The sequence below is a fragment of the Lytechinus pictus genome, chromosome 1, assembly GCF_037042905.1.
Source record: "Lytechinus pictus isolate F3 Inbred chromosome 1, Lp3.0, whole genome shotgun sequence".
In the NCBI taxonomy this organism is placed as follows: domain Eukaryota; kingdom Metazoa; phylum Echinodermata; class Echinoidea; order Temnopleuroida; family Toxopneustidae; genus Lytechinus; species Lytechinus pictus.
In genome coordinates, this window is record NC_087245.1 from 5,363,586 (window position 1) to 5,384,493 (window position 20,908).

A 20,908-nucleotide genomic window follows, 5' to 3' on the forward strand; every position below is an offset into this window, starting at 1 on the left:
ATTTTGAGGAATTCCTGTTCACTTATTAAATTAATTATTACTTATTGTTTAATATTGCATGATTTTAAAGTTATTTTTTTCATGCTTAGAATCTTGGATGTGGGTGTGTTTGTGTGGGTGTGACTATGAGTTGAACTTGGATATAAATGAATTCAATATCTAATTTCTACTCCATCTAATTCCAGTACTTGGCCATGTAATAAAGGCCCACATACCCTAACTTTTCCTGATGTTCTTTGAAAACGCAGATCTCCACGAAAATTGCATTTCTCTATGGGGGAGTCTAAATTTGGTGAGAATGAACTCATTAATAACTTAAATATACATGACAGTGAAGAAATCATCTAACTTTATTGGCAGTTTTGAATAATATTCCCGAAATATAAACTCTGTCTGAAACATAAAATCACCATCATTGAGGCCTTTACAGAGCGAATTGTCCCCCAGAGCTCTGGCAGAGAGACAGAGCTCAGACTGGCTAGCTAGTACAAGCGCCAATGCGTACGTGCGTGAGCCTCCCGTCGGCCTTGTAAAACAGATTGAGTTTTGTTTGATGATTTTTTTGTCTGATATGCCGTATGACAACTCACCAATGCGAGGTTACTAGACTATGGGATTTATTGAGGTAGCTCGACCAAACCTCGAGCGATGTTCGTGCAGGCTCCACTCCACTTCACTACCGCTACATCGGGTAGGTAGAGCGTAGTGTAGCAGAAGTGAAGTTGAGTGAAGCCTGCACGAACATCGCTCGAGGTGTGGTTGGATGAGCATGCAGTGTCATTCCATTCACAAGAAAAAAACAAGAAAAGAATTACAGGTATTTACATGATATACAAGTAATTGTGACTGAAAAGCTTATATTAATGTTTTATATCAGTTCTGAATCTAGATCTATGTCAAAATAGTAAAATAATGAATTATTTTCAGAATTTGATTTTTAAACGCGGTCCAAATTTCAGAACGCGGGCGGGCGACGGGAAACTGAACATCGAATTTGCTGGGCAGCCTGGGCTACATGTAGCTAGCGCGCTCTGAGCTGCGGCTCCGATCCGAGGAGTTAATTGCGCAATGCTTTCGATTACGAGATCAGAGCCGACCCATTTCGGGTACAAAGTAACCCCCAAAAACATTTTCTCTCCGGAATAAAAGGCGAATTTGCAAATTGTAAGTAAATTCACTCTAGGCTAGGTTAGTAGTTGGCATATATTTTCGTGATTTGAGCCTGTAGGATGGGGGGTCGGGTGTCCGGACACTTTATCTTTTTGAAGCCTTCTTTTTTGTCTTTGGATTACACTAAAAATATGAATTCAATACTTGTAATCATAATTCTGTTTTGTTCTTTATAATATTTCCTAACGTTTTGTACTAAAAATTGATGAAACTTCGCTTGTAATTTTTTCCAAATGACTTTCTAAAATTGATCGTCCGGACACACAACCTGTCCGGACACACAACAACTGGGTATATAGTATGGGGATTGCAGAAATAATTTTCATTTTTCAAAGATAAAACCCGACGGGTTAGCGGGTCCCGCTTGCAAATTATTGGATTATACGGGACGGTACGGTTCGGGTTTTCACTTGCGGGTTACAACATTAATGTCACTGTGTCGGTTTGACTCTTGCCAAGCTCAAGGCGCTCTATATGCTCAGTGTTTGTACATAATTATGTGCGATGCATGCATTTCTTGTCATGTTCAAGTTCTGCGTTGGTCATTGCATCGTCCACTACTTTTCATTTTTTGGTCATGTCTTCAACTTCAAGTTCTAGTAAATGAATTAACTGGACAGACAATGATCTCAGTTTAACAGTGTCAATATTAAATTGGATCTATGCTGAAATTCACTTCGGAACAACATTTTCGATAAACCGACAAGATGAATAGAAGCATGGACCCTATGATAAAAGTAAACAAAATGAGACTGAATTCTGGAAGCAAAGAGATTTTTTCAAGAGCCGAAACACGTGCGAAAAACTTCCTCTGTCAAACTGCGCACTAGTGATGCGCACTGGATTGGCCCTAATCTGAGGAGAAACAGCATCGGAATGAAGGTCGTCTAAACGCTGATTCTGTGATATTGTGATTCATGTTTGTGATTTGAATCATGATTCAAATCATGATTCTGGCTTGAGGTCGCGTAAACGCAGCAAAATTCTCTATAATTGTTGTATCCTTTAACTGCAAATGGAGGTAGCAGGTCCATTTCAGTAACATCACACACAAGTGACACAACCAAAGAAAACTAAACAAATTCCAAGGCATACTACACAATATTTAAAGGCAATTTTTTCTCTCATATTAAATATTTAAGTCTGCAATGGACAAGTACGATTTGCAAACAAAATTGAATATGTTTACATGTAAACTATATAACATATGATTCTTTTTTGTTGTTGTTGTAAGTTTGTAACCACATCATAAAATATACTTTGTATACACTACTTTGTACATACTGTACATGTACACATTTTACATGAGATTGTACATTACATACAGTTCCTGATTTATCCTTTCAAACTATTGTTATGAACATATATAAAAGACAATCAAAAAGTATCAAAAAGATTGTACTTTATAATCATTATAGTCAGTATTGCATTTCAGCTGCATAAAATCACAATCATATGCAAATAAATTGTTAATGTCTTTGTTTCGTATTTTTCTTTGTTTCCTTTTTGTAAATCAAAGGAAACAGGTGCACATATTTTAGAGAAAATTTTTACATTCCAATTTGAACAGAAATTGAAGCATTACATTATATCGTATGCTTGTTGATTTATTTTCTGTTGATTCAAATCAACTTGCCAGAGGGTGGGACTAGACCGCTAATTTTGAGGTAGCATATACAAACAACAAAGAAGAAAAAATGCAGATGCATAGAAGTATTACTGCCATTTCACTTTCTCTTCTTCAGAGTGGATTATTCATGTTAAATAAATTCTAGTCAAAGTTAAGCTCAGAGTCTAAGACCGAGATTTGTGTTTGTTGTGAATGTAATAATCACCCTACCCCCACATATTACAAAGGCCAGAAGATTGTGTACATTGTATCACAATTAGGCATCACCTACAACTTGATGACTGTCACTATGTCTATCACTGGCTTTCAGTGAAACATCACACTGGTTTTAATACACATTTTAATAGCTAAACTTCATTGTATTTTCAAATTTTCTTCTCAGATTATTCTGCTCATCCACTTCTAGTTACATTGCATCTTGTAAATCCACAAGGTCAGGTATGGAAGATTTCCTTTACTAAATGGTGCCTCACATTATGTAATGATTTCACAAACCCATGATCAAATTTGTAGTACTGTACATTGGAAAACCCTTAAGAATCAAAATATCTGGGCCCCGTCTTACAAAGAGTTATGATTGATCCAATTAATCACAACTATGGAAAGCCAGCGACATCAACATCTAAAATGCATGCTTCTTAAAATACTTTTTAAGTATGATGTATTATCATACATTCACTGTTTTCTTGACAATTCAGTGTGCTCCTCTTTATTTTTAAAGGAAATTGTGCAAATTTCCTAAAGAAAAACATATGACAGTGATGGATTTCCAAAAACTTGAGTTTGATCTGATCAATTGTACATGTAACTCTTTGTAAGAAGGGGTCCAGGTATGCGAGGTGTGAACTAAATGTAGTTCTTGAAGGCAAAATGACAGTGTTCAAATTACCAACCGTTTACTGTGATATCCCTCAGGGATACCCTGGTGAGTGGGAGATCCCCTTGAAAACACAGTCTGACCGCTTGAGAGAAAAATTCTGTCTCCCATACCGAATCATACCATCCCCCCCCCCCCCCCCCGTTTTTGTTTTGAAAGGGTAGGCAATATTCCACCGAACACCCATTCAGTTTATGCAGAGACAATGAACTGCTTCACCACGCACGGCAGTAAGCACAGACTCGTCCCCAAGAGATTGAGGGACGTGTGAACGCTCTGTTCTAAAACAAATTAACCATCCTCTGGTAAACCTTAAGTAACAGGGGACAGAGTAAATCCCAGGTGAGATTCAAGCGTTACTATAATAGGACTTGAACAAGGATGGTGGAAGATGTCCGCTCTGTAAACACTTTCCTCTTTCTTCCTATTCTTTTAATAATCAATGAAGCCCTGATTACTTAGTCGCCTATTCATTATACACTTATGACGTGATACAGGTGCCAAATTCCCCCACAGCAATCACTTCATGACATTGACAATAATTGGTGTTTTATGCCATCCTAGCCATAGTTATTTGGTTTAAAAATCTTTGTGATCATATCACATGCATCATATTCATGCAACTTGTTACCACAACTTGTGAGTACATGTAAGTCATCTTAGTCATCTTGTAGTGAGGCTGCGAATATAAGTGGTTTCGTGCCTTCTAGCTTTTCCTTGGTCCTTTGAAGTTCCTGAGAAAGCTGACTCCACCTCCTCCGCTAAAATCCAGAAGAGCTGTGAAGGCACTAACTGGTAAAATACTGGAAGAAGAGGATAGATATATCAAGAAAGAAAAGGAGAGAGAGAGAGATAAAAGAGAGAGATGAACAGAAAAGAAAGAAAGTGTGATAGCGTAAGAGATGACAATGGTTGCAAGATGGGAAAGTATGATTACAAAAAGATGGAGGATGAGACAGACATAGGCACAGGTATGTGCATTCACATAGGAGACAATAGGGAAAGCAGGAGGAAAAAACAGGAGAAAAGAAAATAAATTAAAGTATCTTTAAGCATGGTAATTCAACAGGGATCATTTTCATTTATACAAGAAATTTAAAGATAAAAGTATTGTTTAGAAGTGGGAGAGGTTGATATAACTACCAGTACTTTTTTAATAGCTAGAATTAAAATGATTACATAAATATATTTGTTAGATTGTAATTACAAACACAGTTAACATATTTTTTTAGTAAAGTTGGTTATTCATACTGTATATTGAAATTTGTACTGGGTTTCTTACAAAGTCACCCATGTGAAGAAGATTGAGTTCCTGCGAATATGTGAGTACAATCCATGTGCACATTCAAAGTGGGAAGCTCTCTGCAAAAATCATTGGACCTTTTTTTTTTTTTTTACTATGATTATCATAGTAAAAAAAAAAAAAAAGCTCCAATGTGTGAAACTTGAATTATTTTCAAAACTGAAAAGTCACCAGACTATACATGTATATGTGAAAAGGTGACTTAGGTCAGTTGGGTGGATGTTTTCATGAAATTGAGACAATACAGACCATTTTTGATAGATTTAAAAGCAAATTGCTGGCTGATAATGACAATTGCTTGTGATTTACAATGTTAATGGCAGGGATTCATTAAAAAAAAATATCAAAATGACTTTCAAATCATAATCCAAAACTCCATGCAAATTATCTTCTATATCATACACCCACATGTTAGCTTTGAATTCACCACCCTGAAATGTACCGGTACTTTTCTAATTACTATGTTTCACATATCTGTTCTAAAGGGCAAGTCTACCCCAATAAAGGTTAATTTGTGGTTCAATCAAGCTGTTCTTTAAGTACTGTCAAATCTGTACACACTGTAGTATTGTATACTAGTAGTTCATACACTAATTTTCATTTTTAATATTTAATAAAGGAGTAGCACATCATCAACTCCCACATTGTATACTGTTTTGTAAAAAATAAGTGAAGCTTCAAAATTATTTTATTGATTTTGATGTACAATATTTTCAGATTGATGCTATCTTGATTTTTGTCTATTGATTCAAATGAACTTACATGTATTTTTGGGGAGGAGTCGACCTTTATAAACTTAATGACAGAGTGGTAGGCCTTCATATTTTCAACACTTAACTTATAGTATGTCACTTCAAAGTTTGATAAAATGTTCTATCAAATCTGTAACATATGAATGTACCATATGAAATCGAGACTACAAGTCCATACTGAATGACTCGTAAGGACGTTCAATTTACATGTAATACAGGAAAGTAATCAAAACAAGGATATCATGTGATTTGATCAGGTAAAGTACTACATTTTATATGACAAAATCTGGTCATGTGACAGAATGTAAGCTAAGTGTTGTGTACATGTACTAAAGGCCACAAGGCTCATAATACCATTTGCCATTTCATTTGCTCCTGAATGCAACACTTGTTCAAGACTATGAAAACCTGCACAAAATAGCTTTTGAGGAGTTAGTGAAAAGGAGTGAAAATAAATGAAGAGTGTAAAATAACAACCCTTACACATTGTCGGTGGTCATCCAACTCTCATAGCACCAATCAACAATGCAAACCCAATTCAGAGAAAATCAACTTCAAAGTTTACTATAATTTTCACATTTAGTTCCCTAGCCTAACAACATATTCACTGCTAGAACAAGTGGAATGCCTCTGGCTGTCTCGCCTGCATTACACGATTCAATATAGCAGCAGTGCTGACTTTGAAAACAGCTATTGGGTGATTCCATACGTGTCGTACGGGACATTTAGAGAACATTTGACAGTTTTTTGACAAGAAAAACTAAAAATATTCCAGTAACTAAAGGTGATCATCAAGTACTACCAGAGTGTTAGAAAAACCAAGACTTAACATGACTTGAATTCACATCCTGTATAATACAGATTTAAAATAGTAATGTGTCGTACGGACGCAGAAAAAGTGGCTTTTTTCGAAATCTCAAGTTTGTACTCTAAAGTCTGTGGGTTGGACAGATAATTTTCATAGAAACTGAACTCAAATTGATATTCAATTACCCAAGAACAAACACATCTATGAAAGAAAGCAAAATAAACATTCATGAATAAATAAAGCAAATTACAATTTTCGAGAACATTGTGGCGTACGGGACACTCAAAATGTGTTGTACGGGACATCTCTAAATTGAAGCCAAAGTTTCTTACTTCATGTCTCTTTGACTTCTTCAATCACTTTATAATGATAATCCTATCAATCTAAAGACATTCATTATGTTAGAAACCGCTATTAGCTGAATATTTATGTCAATATATCTTAAACAAAATAATGTGTCGTACGGGACACTTGTGTGTCGTACAGGACACTTGTGTGTCGTACGGGACACTTGTGTGTCGTACGGGACACTTGTGTGTTGTACAGGCACTTGCGTGTTGTACTGGGCAGTCTGAATAAAACAATGAACTGTTTATCAATCAGAAGGGGAGCATTGCCCCTTTTTAATGGAAAGTCTTTTAATAAGTAGTCATTCAGGACAATATAATTAAGTAACCTCAATATATACAATCGGGAGCGATATGTTATCATTTTTTTTCATGATGGGAAATGTACAAGGGTTCACAGCATTTTTACGAGCTGAAAAACTTGAGGTTTTGTGTGAAGTAATATTTTAGTTAATTAACTGATGATTTCCAATACACTATTTAAACAATGAATGAATGAAACTGTTTGTGTAAATTATGGGGTGTAAATTATGGGGCTAAAATGTTATAATTTTTCATATAAAATGTATCTACATACATGATATATGTCACAACTCTCATTTGTAATTTCACAAAATATTTTTTTTCTAAAGAAATGCGGTTCTACTTTTTCAAACCTTTCTGCATTTCATGAAACCATATGGTTTGTCTTATTTTCCAGAATTTTTTTTACAACTTGAAAAAAGTAAGGAGTTTCAATATAAAACAAGGCAAACGCCAAGCGTTGTCTTGCCTGCATATTGCAGTCATGAAGAGACTGTATGTCAAATCTGAAGGGTAACATTAAAGAAACTTTGACAGCTTTTCTATTGTACCATTGGCAAATTTGTGTGAATATTATAAATGGTGCCAAGAACTATAGCTCATTAAATAAATAACAACAGTTTTTAAAGAATAAACACGTAAAATACAAAATCTGGTTCAGGTATAGAGAGTACTGAGTTCTGAAGTAAAATGTTAGTGTTAAAAAGTATAAAATTATAAAGTTCATGTCACTAGAGGAACAAAGTAGTGTGAAAGTTCATTGACCTTTGACCTTAATCAAATTCAACTCACATTCGAACCTGACCTGCACCTTCAAGAGATGGACCTCTTTTACGAGTTTGGCGATCCCACCTCGAAGCTATAGAAGTTATTGTGTGTACAAAATAGCACAGTGCCAGTCATGGAAAGTTCATTGACCTTTGACCTTAATCAAATTCAACTCACATTTGAACTTGACATGCACCTTCAAGAGATGGACCTCTGTTACGAGTTTGGCGATCCCACCTCGAAGCTATAGAAGTTATTGTGTGTACAAAATAGCACAGTGCCAGTCATGGAAAGTTCATTGACCTTTGACCTTAATCAAATTCAACTCACATTTGAACTTGACCTGCACCTTCAGGAGATGGACCTCTGGTATGAATTTGGCGATCCCAACTCGAAGCTATAGAAAGTTATTATGTGTACAACATAGCACAGTGCCAGTCATGGAAAGTTCATTGACCTTTGACCTTATTCAAATTTGACTCATATTCGAACTTGACCTGTGCCTACAGGAGATGGACCTCTGGTATGAATTTGGTGATCCCACCTCGAAGCTATAGAAAGTTATTGGGTGTACAACACAATTGTTGACGACGACGACGCCAACGCCGGAAATAGTGATACCTATGTCTCGCTCCACTATGTCTCTGATGCCAATTAAACTAATACCCCCAACACGGCCAAAGTTCATTGACCTTTAATGACCTTCGATCTTGGTCATGTGACCTGAAACACACACAGGATATTCAGGGATACATGGTTACTCTTCAGGGGCGTAGATCCATTTTTCAGATTGGGGGGGGGGGCAAAATCATGAATCAACGTTCCAAAGGCGCTCGATCACACAACCCACCCACACACACACATAGGCCTATATATGTATATATATATATTATGACTCATGAGAAAGAGACACATATCACACACAAAAATTATAATGTGAGCGCGGAGCGCGAGCTGAAATTTTTTAGTATAGTGACCTGTCACCTGAAAACAGGAAAAAGTTACCCGTTTAGGACTGTTTGTAGTAACTCACGAGGAGGATACATATCTCACTTCACAGATAATGCGAGTGCCGAGAGCGAGCTGAAATTTCTTTATATTCTGACCTGAAAACTTGACATTCTAATTTCTAAGCATTTTTGGTAACAATGATTAAGATGGGTATCTAAAAGAACAATAGATGCGAAGCGCTCGTTCTGAAAAAATGACAGCTTAATGGACGTTTTTATTCAAGAACAATATACATATCCAACAAAAGATTATTGCAAATCAAAGTGGCCCGGTTTAGACCTGAAATCGGGACATTCTATTCACCTTTTTAATCATGAAAAGTATGGGTTTTTCCTAAAGAAAATGATGCGAGCGCGAAGCGCGAGCTGAACATTTTTACATTCCACTCTGAAAAACAGACATTTTGAGCACGATTTTAAATAAGGAACGAGTTGTGTATCTCGATCAATCTCGCTTGCCGATATCTGTGTAACATTACAATTTTATTTCATTTTTGCACATCCGGAATTATTGGGGGGGCAAAACGATATGTTTGCCCCCCCAATATTTTCACTGGTGGGGCGATCGCCCCCCCTGCCCCCCAGGATCGACGCCTCTGTTACTCTTATGTCCAAGTTTCATAAACTAGATTTATAAACTTTTAAAGTTATGACAATTCCACATATACCCCGAACCTTATAAAAGTTTGTTGACCCTAAATGACCTTTGACCTTGGTCATGTGACCTAAAACTCGCACAGGATGTTCAGAGATACTTAATTGCTCTTATGTCTAAGTTTAATGAACTACATGTAGATCCATAAAATTTCAAAGTTATGATGACATTTCAAAAACTTAACCTTGGTTAAGATTTCAATGTTGACGAAGCCGTCGTCGCCACCATCGGAAAAGTGGTGCCTATAGTCTCGCTCTGCTATGCAGGTGAGACAAAAATGCATGGTTGGAAAGACTGAGCCAATTGCTTGACATTGGTATCTTTATTTTACACAAAACCAAGAATCAGAGATAATATCGCAAAAGAGCTCACATGCTTGTAATTTTGGTTTGAGCGTTTTAGAATTTTCCTGTGCAAAAATGCCATATGGACACAATAACCCTGACTGCGATTTCAATGTGCGCGATCAGTTAATATTCAGGGATATTGTATCGCCTTTTCATATGCAAAGTCAATGCAGTGCCAATACGATGGTTTGGCTGGCCGTGCATATTAAGTACGCACAGCTGTTGTTTGCTTTGCTACAGTATACATGTACGTCTCAAATGAGATTTGCGGATTTTATCAACATTTTGGATGGTATCGCCGTGAAAATTCCCACATATCTCAGAAACTAGAATAAATTGCTGCCCAGAAACTTAGTTATGTATAGAAAGGACTTTCAATTGCTGCAAAAATCTCAAAATCAAATTTTTGACCAAAATGGAAGAAACAACGGTTAGGATGAACCATCATGAATGCCAACGACATGATCAACAAGAACAATGAAGATAAATACAGTCAAACCTTTCTGAAAAGTCACCTGTCCAGAATGAAAACCTGTCTTTAGTGGCCACCTAAATTGTCTCCCATGTTAGAGAACCTGTCTAGGAAGAGGACTTTCTTGACAGTAGCCACTATTTATGTTTCATTTGGGTGGTCTTAATAGACAAGTCTAGATGTTCAAACAAGATTTATATTCAATCACAAACTGTATATGGGTACAAAAGTCATATGGGGGGAAAAGACACCTTTTCATCAAACTTAATACGAATGAAGCATTAAGATCATGAAATTGTGTAAAAAATAAAGAGATTGACAAAGAAGAAACTTACGATTTGACTGCTGGTATGTACTGTGCATACCAAGGTACAAATATTCTTTTCTGATTGGTTAGGATTCCTTGAAGAATCATTTTAACTGCTCTCTCTGACTTCAAAGGTGCTGGAAATCTGCATGATAATATCAAAACGAGAGAAATGAATAATGCCGATCATTATAGTAGCCTACATTTAAAGTATGTCAGTGTCAGACTAGACCCTGCCTATACCCCCCCCCCCTGCATGAATTACAAACATTTTCACTAAATTTCCCACTCAATAGCCCCCTTGGTATCAAGAGGATTGCAATGCCTTTTTTTATTTCACCTTTTTAATCTGTCATAAAAAAAAAAAGAATTGACTGGAAGATCAAGAATGGTGGAGCATGGTGACCTTTGACCTCTTTTTTTTTGGGGGGGGGGGGGCTAATGATGCTGTATGCCCCCTTTCCTTTAATCCTGGATCCATTCATTTGTTATTACACAATTTCATACTTGTTTTTGTAATTCATTCAATTTTGTTATACATTTCCTAATTAAGTCCAGTATCTGACCATTCCCATTGAGATCCATTCATGAGTCATATCAGCATTGAAAGTGAATGAATCATACTTAAAAAAGAAAAAGAAAAGGAATGCAAATATTATGAATTGAAAAACAGTGGGGCCAGGGGAAAGATGATTGTCACTGGGTCAGTGGCATACGCAGGGGGGGGGGGGGTTCAGGCGTTCAAACCCACCTTTCAATTTTTTTTTATACCCAAACCCCCTCCCCTAAGAATTCAAAGCCCCCCTAAAGAAATGTTGAAGATCTCTCTTTCTTTTTTTTTTTTGCTAGTCAAATTTCTTTTGGGTACGAAATGACTGATTTTTTTTGGTAAAGACCTTTTTTTGTTTTGTCAACATTTCATTCAACTTGAACCCTTTCAACATTCCTGCCCACACCACTGCACTGTTTTACCCTTTTTTTTAAATATATATATCATAACATTTTTATTTTGTCACAATGAATTGATATCATAATGAATACCAATCAATTGAATAATAGTTTTTGCTCTTATTCTCAGGTTATGATAACTTTATCCAGAGGGTAATCATGTTCTGGAAGGCCAGCTTGGAGAAAAGTTCATAAGAGCTGAAGTGGCTACATGTACCCTGGGTAAATAAGACAACACCACCACCATCATCATCATCATCATCAACAACATTATTATTATTACTACTACTATTATCATTACAATACTATCATCTTCATTATTACATTTTAATTTGCCATGGATGGGTAAAGATCATATCCTTCAAAAATTGCTTGGTTATTTGTTTATGAATGAACATGTTATACACTGAAAGCATATTCTATGGGATATGGACCGAAACCAACAAGAGATTTGATAGAATGTATTCATGAAACATAAAGACCAGTTTATTAGTCACTATTTTAAAATGTAGAGTGGGTGTGTATTTTTACATTACAGGTAGCTAGCACATACGTCCTAGACCAAAGGTAAGTCATTTGAAAGTGCCAAAGTTATTTCATTGAATATTTTTTGGCAGACATCTTGGTGTGATCATTATGTGGTAATACAATCTATGTCTCCATTTCCGAATATACATGTAAGTGTGAATTTCAATCCCATCAAATAAATTCTGCCCCTCCCCCAATCTGTATAAAGTGAATTTACCTAGATTTGCATTGAGCAAACATGCCTTCCTCCATGTAAGATGGACAGACTAAGGAAAGATGTACACTTGATACTTTCATCTGTTTGAGCTCATAGCCCAATGCCTCTGTAAAGCCAATGATAGCAGACTTGCTGGCGCAGTAGTCAGCGAGGCCATTGACACCGACAAAGCCTGCCAGACTGGCAATGTTGACAACATGACCCTGCTTCCGGTTCAACATGTCAGGGAGAAAAGCTTTGGTGAGCTGAAAAAGGAAAAAAGGAAATACAAAGATAACTAGATTTTAATTCGTCATGCGGACGAATTAGGTGGTCTGTCCTTATTCTCGCCATCATGATCACTATTGCCATGTTCATGGAGATTAATATGATCTTCATGATGACAACGGAATGTTCATTATGGATGGAATACTTGTGAAAGACGGGAGATGATAAAGCACTGTGAAAAGGGTCTCTTTGATATATGAAAATACATGTGATATGAAAAAAGTAATTATAATCTGTTTTATCTTGCTAACTTTTAACTTTCATACCTTTTAATTATCATAAAGGATCATGTACGAGGTGGTAAAAAGAAAAAAAAAAGAAAAAAAAAATCATCTTGTTCACCCCAGGACTCGAACCTGCGCCCCCGAGAACGCAAGTCAAGTGCGTTATCCATTGAGCCACGATATTCCCCATAGAGATTACACGTAAGCAAATTTGAGAATTGCAAATCCAATTTTGCAAGCGAACAACGGGCATGATCCCGGCATCTGATCAAAAAATGGAGGGCACACTTCCGAAAGCTTAGAATCTGAGCTACATCATACTAAAAGCTCAGGGATAACTAAGAAGAAAAAATTGAGATATAGCTCACGAAATAGAGGAATGTAGAATCTAGTTTTGAGAAAAAGTCATGTCCCATAGAGATTACACGCAAAATGAGGAAAAATGACATGCCTCTTTTCATCGCTATTTTACGCCATGATGCGTTTTTCAAAATGAAAATTTATGTTAACTGAGGAGGTAGAGTACATTCTGAACTACATTATATCGAAATCTGGGTGAAAAACGATCAATATTTACGGAGTTATGATCAAATTTGCATAAATTTGATGACGTCATTTTTGAAAAAAATAAAATTTTCAGTTTAGGCGCAATTTTGATGACGTCATGATCAAATTGAGGGACAATGGTGACATGAAATCAAATCTACAACTCATACTCTATCGATATATGAAAAAAAAAATTGGGGTCAACGGACTATTTAAAGAGCTACAGTGAATTTTCAATAGACATGTTTTTGCCCATATATGGCCTGTAGTGAGAGCTCGCGCGCACACGTGCTGCAAAGTTTAACGGGTGTTAATTTCGTTATTAATGGTCGTAGAAGGTTGATCAAGGTATCAAATTGCTCAGAATTATATTTATTTGTTTTTTCTCCACTCACCTCTTTTAGATTTACCACATTTGCTTATTTACATGTATACTATGGTTTCTTCATAATACACCCCCTCTCTTCTATATTTGCTTTTACCTTTTTAGGCAATTTGCTTCCTCTTTTTCACATATACAGATTTTTTTTCTTTCCTACTATATAGTCTTATGTTTTTTCCCGTCACACCTAGCGGATTACCATATCAGTTACACCATATGTGTATATATTTATATATTTTTTCATATACATTTCTTTTTTGGATATATTTATATACATATCACTTATAGATACATATTTACACTTACCTTCTTCTCTTAGTTTGTTTAATGCTTTATCATATATACTTATATGTCTTTTGCACATTATCAGTTGTTCCCCATTCTTTTTCTTCTTTCCCCCCCCCCCCCTCTTATGCACCAGTTTATTAAGCCTTTCTTTGTAACCTGTTTGACCCACCTCTCACTAATTCTCTAGTTATTCATCCCTCTATCACTGTTTTGTTCCAGATCCTGTTTGATGTTGCCTGCCTCATTATCTTAATCCCTCTTGGCCTTACTTACACTAACTTCCCTTTGTGTCTGCCTACTCCTTTTCTTTCATCCCCTTCACTAACCTGATTGGTCTTCTCTACTCCCTAATGCCCCTTTTGTCTCCTTGTTTCTAGTGTTGCTGTAGCTTGTTTGTGGTCTATATTATGGTTGTTCCACTTTATATGTTTGTCATTTTGCCTCCGACGAAGATTCTGCTAGGATCGAAAGCTTAGGCCCCTTTTTGACTTTAGAATTATATTATCAATGCAATGAAATTTTAAAAAATGGTGTTTCTGCGTTGCGTTATGGCGTTACGCGCGGAAAACGCGCGCGCATATGTGCGCGCGTGCAAATTTTTGAAATGCTTAAAATGACTTGAAACGTACCCAAAAAATGTTATAGGCCATTTGGAGAATTTGTTTAGCTTTGACGCGCGCATACGCGCGCGTCTTGACCTTTACATGACATTTGATGACATTGACAGATGACTTTTAACCTAAAGTTTATGTGATGTAAATATGGTTGATTATTGATGATCCAATATGTTGATATGATCAAATTGAGAATTTTACAAAATGGCGCGTAGATGACGTCATCATAATCGGATGACCTTGAAAAGCTTAGTATGCCGTCTCTATGATAGATAGACTCTATACATGACAGAAAAATCAGCCAAATTGATTCCGCCACTTCGGAGAAAAGTTGGCGACAAACATAGGTGCTAAAAATAAATAAATAAATAATAAAGAAAATTCTGACGAAATTAAGAGGTGATCTGTCATAGACAGACCACCTAATAATTTGAAGTACTATATGTATGCTGGACTATTATTGGTGAGGCAGTGGAACACTTTGTTAGATCCTCTTTCAATCACAGTTGGGAATTCATCTGCAGAGCCAAAGAATAAGCAACAACTTACAATTAAAATGATCATGTTTTGCACATGGCCATGCGTCTTGAACTCGTACCATTGGTGTTATGTCGCCCAAATCTAATGATAGCACATCTATCAGTATAAAAATGATTATAGCCTTATAGGAGTCAAAAATGCATAAAAACTGAGGAAGAGTGAACTGCTCACAAGTTATGAATGGTCAATTTTTAGGACCCCCAATATACTTTATTTCAGACAACCATATTTGTTTTCTCTTTGCCCATACCATGAATTAGTTTTCAGATTTATATTGCTCAAGAAATTCCCTTTCAAATGATCATAACTTATGGGGATTTAATAATTTCATCTTGAGGTAATTTGCAAAATTTATGTTAATTTCAAATATCGAAAACCAACATGTTTAAACAAGTTTTACCCTAAATTTCGAATAAATCATGATTAATTAATAATTGTATGATGTGTATAGAGGTGTCTTATTAAACCTGATATTTAGCTGTAAAATTAGAGCAAAATCAAAGGCCACTCCAGCCCCTTGGAAACCAAAGTTATACAAGTTTAATACTAGCAATACAACAATCCCATAGAGTTGCATGTAATGTGTACTGCTTCCACCACCCCTCAACACCCCTTGTTTTATTCATTTTATCAAACAAAGTGACTCAAATTTTTATGCATATAAGCTTAAACTCAGCTTTCAAATTCAATTCCATAATGATACGTCTCCATTCAGCCAAGAAAATCACGTCATAAATTGTTCTCATGGGAGAATTTTTGTGTTTTTATATAGAATTTTAGGGAGTTTTTAAATTAATTATCGCTAATTCAAATTACTTAACTGAAATAAATTGTCAAGAGTGTTAAATATTATACTACTCACTTCAAGCTTTAAAATGAGACAAAACTTAGGTCTCTAGCCCCCTATATACCAAAGTTATTCATGTTCAAAATATGAAACGTGACTTTCTCAGACTTTGTGTACACATGTATACCCCCCCCGATCATTGCCATTTTTCGTTCTATCAATCGCAGTGTAGCGAATGTACGTGCTATCGTGCTCATTTTTATGGACATGATAGAGTATATATTTTGCTTTAAAATGATACCAATTTGATGACCTCATCTGTCCATTCAACCGAGATATCGCACGCTAAACTGAATAAAAATTGAAAAAGCGTAACAAAACCACCATTTTGGGGGGGGGCGAGTTCGAGACGTATGGCCATACGATCAGGTAAATTTATTCTCATTTGTTTGCTATCATGACTTTTTCACTTTTCATGCAGGATTGCAATGGCTGTATAGAAACTAATTTACAACATTTCGAAAATACTCAGAGATGAGAAATGATGACCCTTTTTCTTAAAAAAAGCGAGGGGAGCTCTCAAGATTATACAGGCTATAGATAGAATGATCAATATTGTAAGAGCAATCTATCATTTCACTGTAAAGTTTCTCTCACAACTTCTTTTTAATCTCAACCAATCATCAGATTGATAAAGGGAACGGATGCACTGTAATTTTGTAATTTAATCAATGCAATAGAATTAATGTACAGCGGAAGTAATAATTTGAACAATAAAAATATCATTCCGAATGCCACCAGCATTTCAAGTTTTGCATTGAGGTATTTATTAAGGACAAGTCCACCCCAGAAAATAGTTGATTTGAATAAGAAGAGAAAAATCCAAAAAGCATAACGCTGAAAATCAGATGTAAAATAAGAAAGTTATATTTTTCAAATTTCACTTACCGGTAATTTCACATAACAATTATATGCACATCCTGGTCGGTATGCAAATGAGCGGACTGATGACATCACCCACTCACTATTTCTTTTGAATTTTATTATACTGTATGAAATATGAATTATTCTTATTGGCTCCTCATTGTCATGTGACACAAAGTTTTATCCACCTGAACATGTGGAATTAGCATTGTTTGACATTTTATGGTTAAGTCAAGTATGTCCTTATATAGTCAAATCTGTAAAAATGGAAATACTGTATAAAAAAAAAAAAAATAGTGAGGGACGTCATTGACTCTCTCATTTGCATATCACTGAGATGTGCATTAACCATTTGTGAAAAATAAGCGAAACTTTTGAATGTCATAACTTTCTTATTTTACATCCGATTTGATGAAATTTTTAACATTAAATGCTTGTTTGATTTAATAAACAATTTTCTGGGGTCGACTTGACCTCTATTCTAACACTGAATTTATTCAGTCTCTGTAGATAAACTCAATCACACAGGTAAAATGGGACCCCCCCCCCTTCATTTGCTTTGTTTCCGTCATTTATGTATTCATATAGAATTACAGAAAACATAATTTTTAATTCAAATGACAAGGTAGGCCTCCACTAATAAAATAGAGTACTAGTATACACAATTTCATTTATCTTGAGAGTTTTACAACTTGAGCCATGGTCATAACAGTCATTCATCTCCTTAGTAAAAACAAAGATTGGGTCGATTTGCAATTTTGCTTTGCTAATCCATAGATCTAATTCAGCTTATCATTATTTTTCATGTACATGTACCATTAAGGGTGTGGTTCTATATTGCAAAGCAGGAAATGAAAAGATATCTTGAAGGCTAAGCTCGGTCAGATTACAGACCGACTTAAATAAACCCTGATATCTCACATACTCCATTGGTAATCCAAGGCCCACACATACAAATAAATACTGAATCTATTAATGTCAGAGTATGTTTTAAAAATGGAACAGAACTTCAAGTAAATACCGGTATTGAGATCTCCATGCAAACCCACATGTATAGCCAAGATTTTTCTTTATTTTGAAAAAAAAATGACAATTTGAATACATACTGTCTTCAGTACCCTCCAACATTCCACAACTCACCAAAATTTCCTGCATTTGGTGAGGCCAATGAATATTGTTTTAATGATAGTGAAGATTTGAACTTTGAATTATTTTCATCTAGTGCCCTATCTCACTCTCAGTAACCATTTTAGTTTTCTTTAAAAAAATTGCCCTTTATATGTTTAATGCACTTTATCCAACTTTAAAAGTAAATGGATATCACAAACAATCTATTCAATGCTTGATAAATTAAATGGTAAATTTTATATGCATAATCATAATAGGGCACCAGATTAAAATAAATGAATCTGTCATAAATTCAAAAAAATTATCCAATCATTCAAACACATTTTATTTCATATCCTCCACCGTTTTAGCCTTTCACTTTCAGGGCATAGAGTCTATGAGCATTTAGACTAGTGACACTGCAGTTGACGGACACAATTTACATGTAGCAAACTTCATTAAAAGTTAACAAGTTAAAGTAGGTTATGACTTTTGAAATAAAGATAAATTGATGTACCCAAATATATGCCATGGTATTCACTTCAAAGACCTTCTCTATAGCACTATCTGAACACTGTAGCACTGGTTTTCCACTCAAAGTAGCAGCATTATTTATCAATATATCGACGTGTCCAATGTCACGTTTAATTTGAGCTACAACTGAATATAAGTCTGTTTTTCTACTCAAATCGCAGTAGTATGCATGAGCACTTCTCCCTTTGCTGCACAGTTCCTCTGCCAATAATTTATTTCCTTCAATATCTATGTCCAGCAAGACAAGCTGAGCACCTCTCCTGGCGAACTCTTGGGCCAGCAGTCGCCCTAGTCCATTCGCTGAGCCGGTGATCAAAACAGTACGTCCATACACGTACTTGGGACTGGCAGGAAAGACGAATCGGTAGAAGCTGCAAACAACATGGTAAATCATGCGACAAAACAGGACTATCACTTCAATCAATAATGACAAACAGTGATAAAAATATCCTAAGGGTAGTGAATTGTCTGAAAGATGTTCTTCCACAGACTGTCTCTCGGTTTCGGCCATTTTTAAAGCCCTCGCAATAACAGCTGTATTTAATCACAATACCCGGTATGTTCGGACCATACATAGATATGCTCGGACGTTTTTGCATACCGTATATGCGATTGCAAGATTAAAAGCACACTTAATAATATAATACGATCCGCGAGCTCCGAATATAAACAAAAGTGGACGAAACATTAACAGATGTGGGTCACAGTTCAAATGTCATCGGAAATGACCTACTTAAAAAAAACAATTTGGGACGTTGGCTTCGAAATCAAATTTAGATACAATACCCCGATAGGGCAAAAAAAAATAAGGTCTTCATTTTCAAACACTTCTGTTCCAACGGCATTTTTACATTACAACTTTTAATTGTGCCTCTTACAATGGGGGGGGGGGGGGGGGCACGGGCCGGCTTTGCCCCCTCCCCCCGGATCCGCCAGTGCTTTTGATCTTGCTCCTGGTCCGGGACTCTATTGCCTGTAATTCCCGACCAAAGTCAAAGGTATAAATTCTCGTAGCTCAGATATGTTGCCGAGTTATAGCTTCTTAAATTCATCAGGCACAGCACACAATATTAACGTTTCCCCCGGGTCTTTTGAAGTGAACCCTGCAAGGCTGCAAGCAAATACCTTATTTCAATCATAGCTCCATTGATTCATAGTGGAAATTACTCTTCTACCTATTGTGCCCCTTCGCCTCCCGCCCTTCCCCTCTGATCAAGAGCCAATTTGAGTATTCTCCATATTCTCTTACTTACTTCTGGTAAATGCCTCTTTTTCTAGTTTGTTTGAAATTTCCAGTTAGCATCCTGTCCTTTCTGCAGGGGTAAGCGGATTAACCGGGGGCAGCTAGTATAGGATCGAGTACTTTAATAGGGGAATCCAACCAAAATAAAAACTCGTTAAAAAGAACATCAGAAAAGTTGATAGTGGAATTAAATTTGAACATTATCAGAAAAACTTTTGAATTTTCAAAAGGTGTAAAAATTGGTAATCACTATACCCAAGGACTGACTTACAATTGGCCGCATAATTGTGATGTCATGGTGATTTAAGGCAAGGGCTACTCTTCCATGTACTCCAATACATAAAATGGCTAAAATTTCATTTTTTTTTTCAAGAGTTATACTTCAAATCATATTTTTCTTTCATATGAGGACATAACTGCTTACAACAAATTATTTGTTGTAATCTTATTTTCTGCCCTTTTTTTCTTTTTTTTTTACCTTGTAAATGTGATTATTTGTGATTTCTTCAATCTCATTGAATAACTGTAAATATTGTAATCTGATCTGATTCTTAATAAAAACATAAATACAAAAAAATATATACTACCTGGGTTATACTTAGATTACTGCCCCAGGGGAATGGGTACTTTATAGGAGAAAACCACAATAAGTGTAACCATTATGACAAGGGGCAAGGACAACTTTCCCATATAGGCCATGTACTTAATTATTGTGGTTTTCTCTTAAGTACCCATTCCCCTGGAGGGTTACCCTTCGTAATTCCGAAGATTCGTTATTCCGAAGGTTCGTTATTCCAAAGGTTCGTAATTCCGAATTGCCTATACCTCGATGTTCGTAACAAAAAATGGCTTGTTAATCCGAACATTATTTGTGGTGTTATTCCGAAGGTTGTCAGTTCAAAAACGAAATAACGTTCGTTGTTCCGAAGGTTCGATAATCCGAAAACAAAATAAGGTTCGATAATCCGAAAACAAAATAAGGTTCGTTTTTCCGAAGGTGCGTTCATCCG

General features: G+C 35.9%; 1 protein-coding gene across 1 annotated transcript; it reads right to left on the reverse strand.

Annotated features, from left to right (window-relative positions):
* Positions 1-771: 771 nt before the first annotated feature.
* LOC129256301 (short-chain dehydrogenase/reductase family 16C member 6-like) lies at positions 772-19,353 on the reverse strand. The gene is made up of 4 exons (XM_054894546.2): positions 18,639-19,353; positions 12,443-12,687; positions 10,778-10,894; positions 772-4,480 (listed from the first exon to the last, which is right to left on the reverse strand). The coding sequence occupies exons 1-4, from the start codon at positions 19,164-19,166 to the stop codon at positions 4,384-4,386; spliced, it is 987 nt and encodes a 328-aa protein (XP_054750521.1). The 5' UTR covers positions 19,167-19,353; the 3' UTR covers positions 772-4,383.
* Between the last annotated feature and the right edge of the window lie 1,555 nt (positions 19,354-20,908).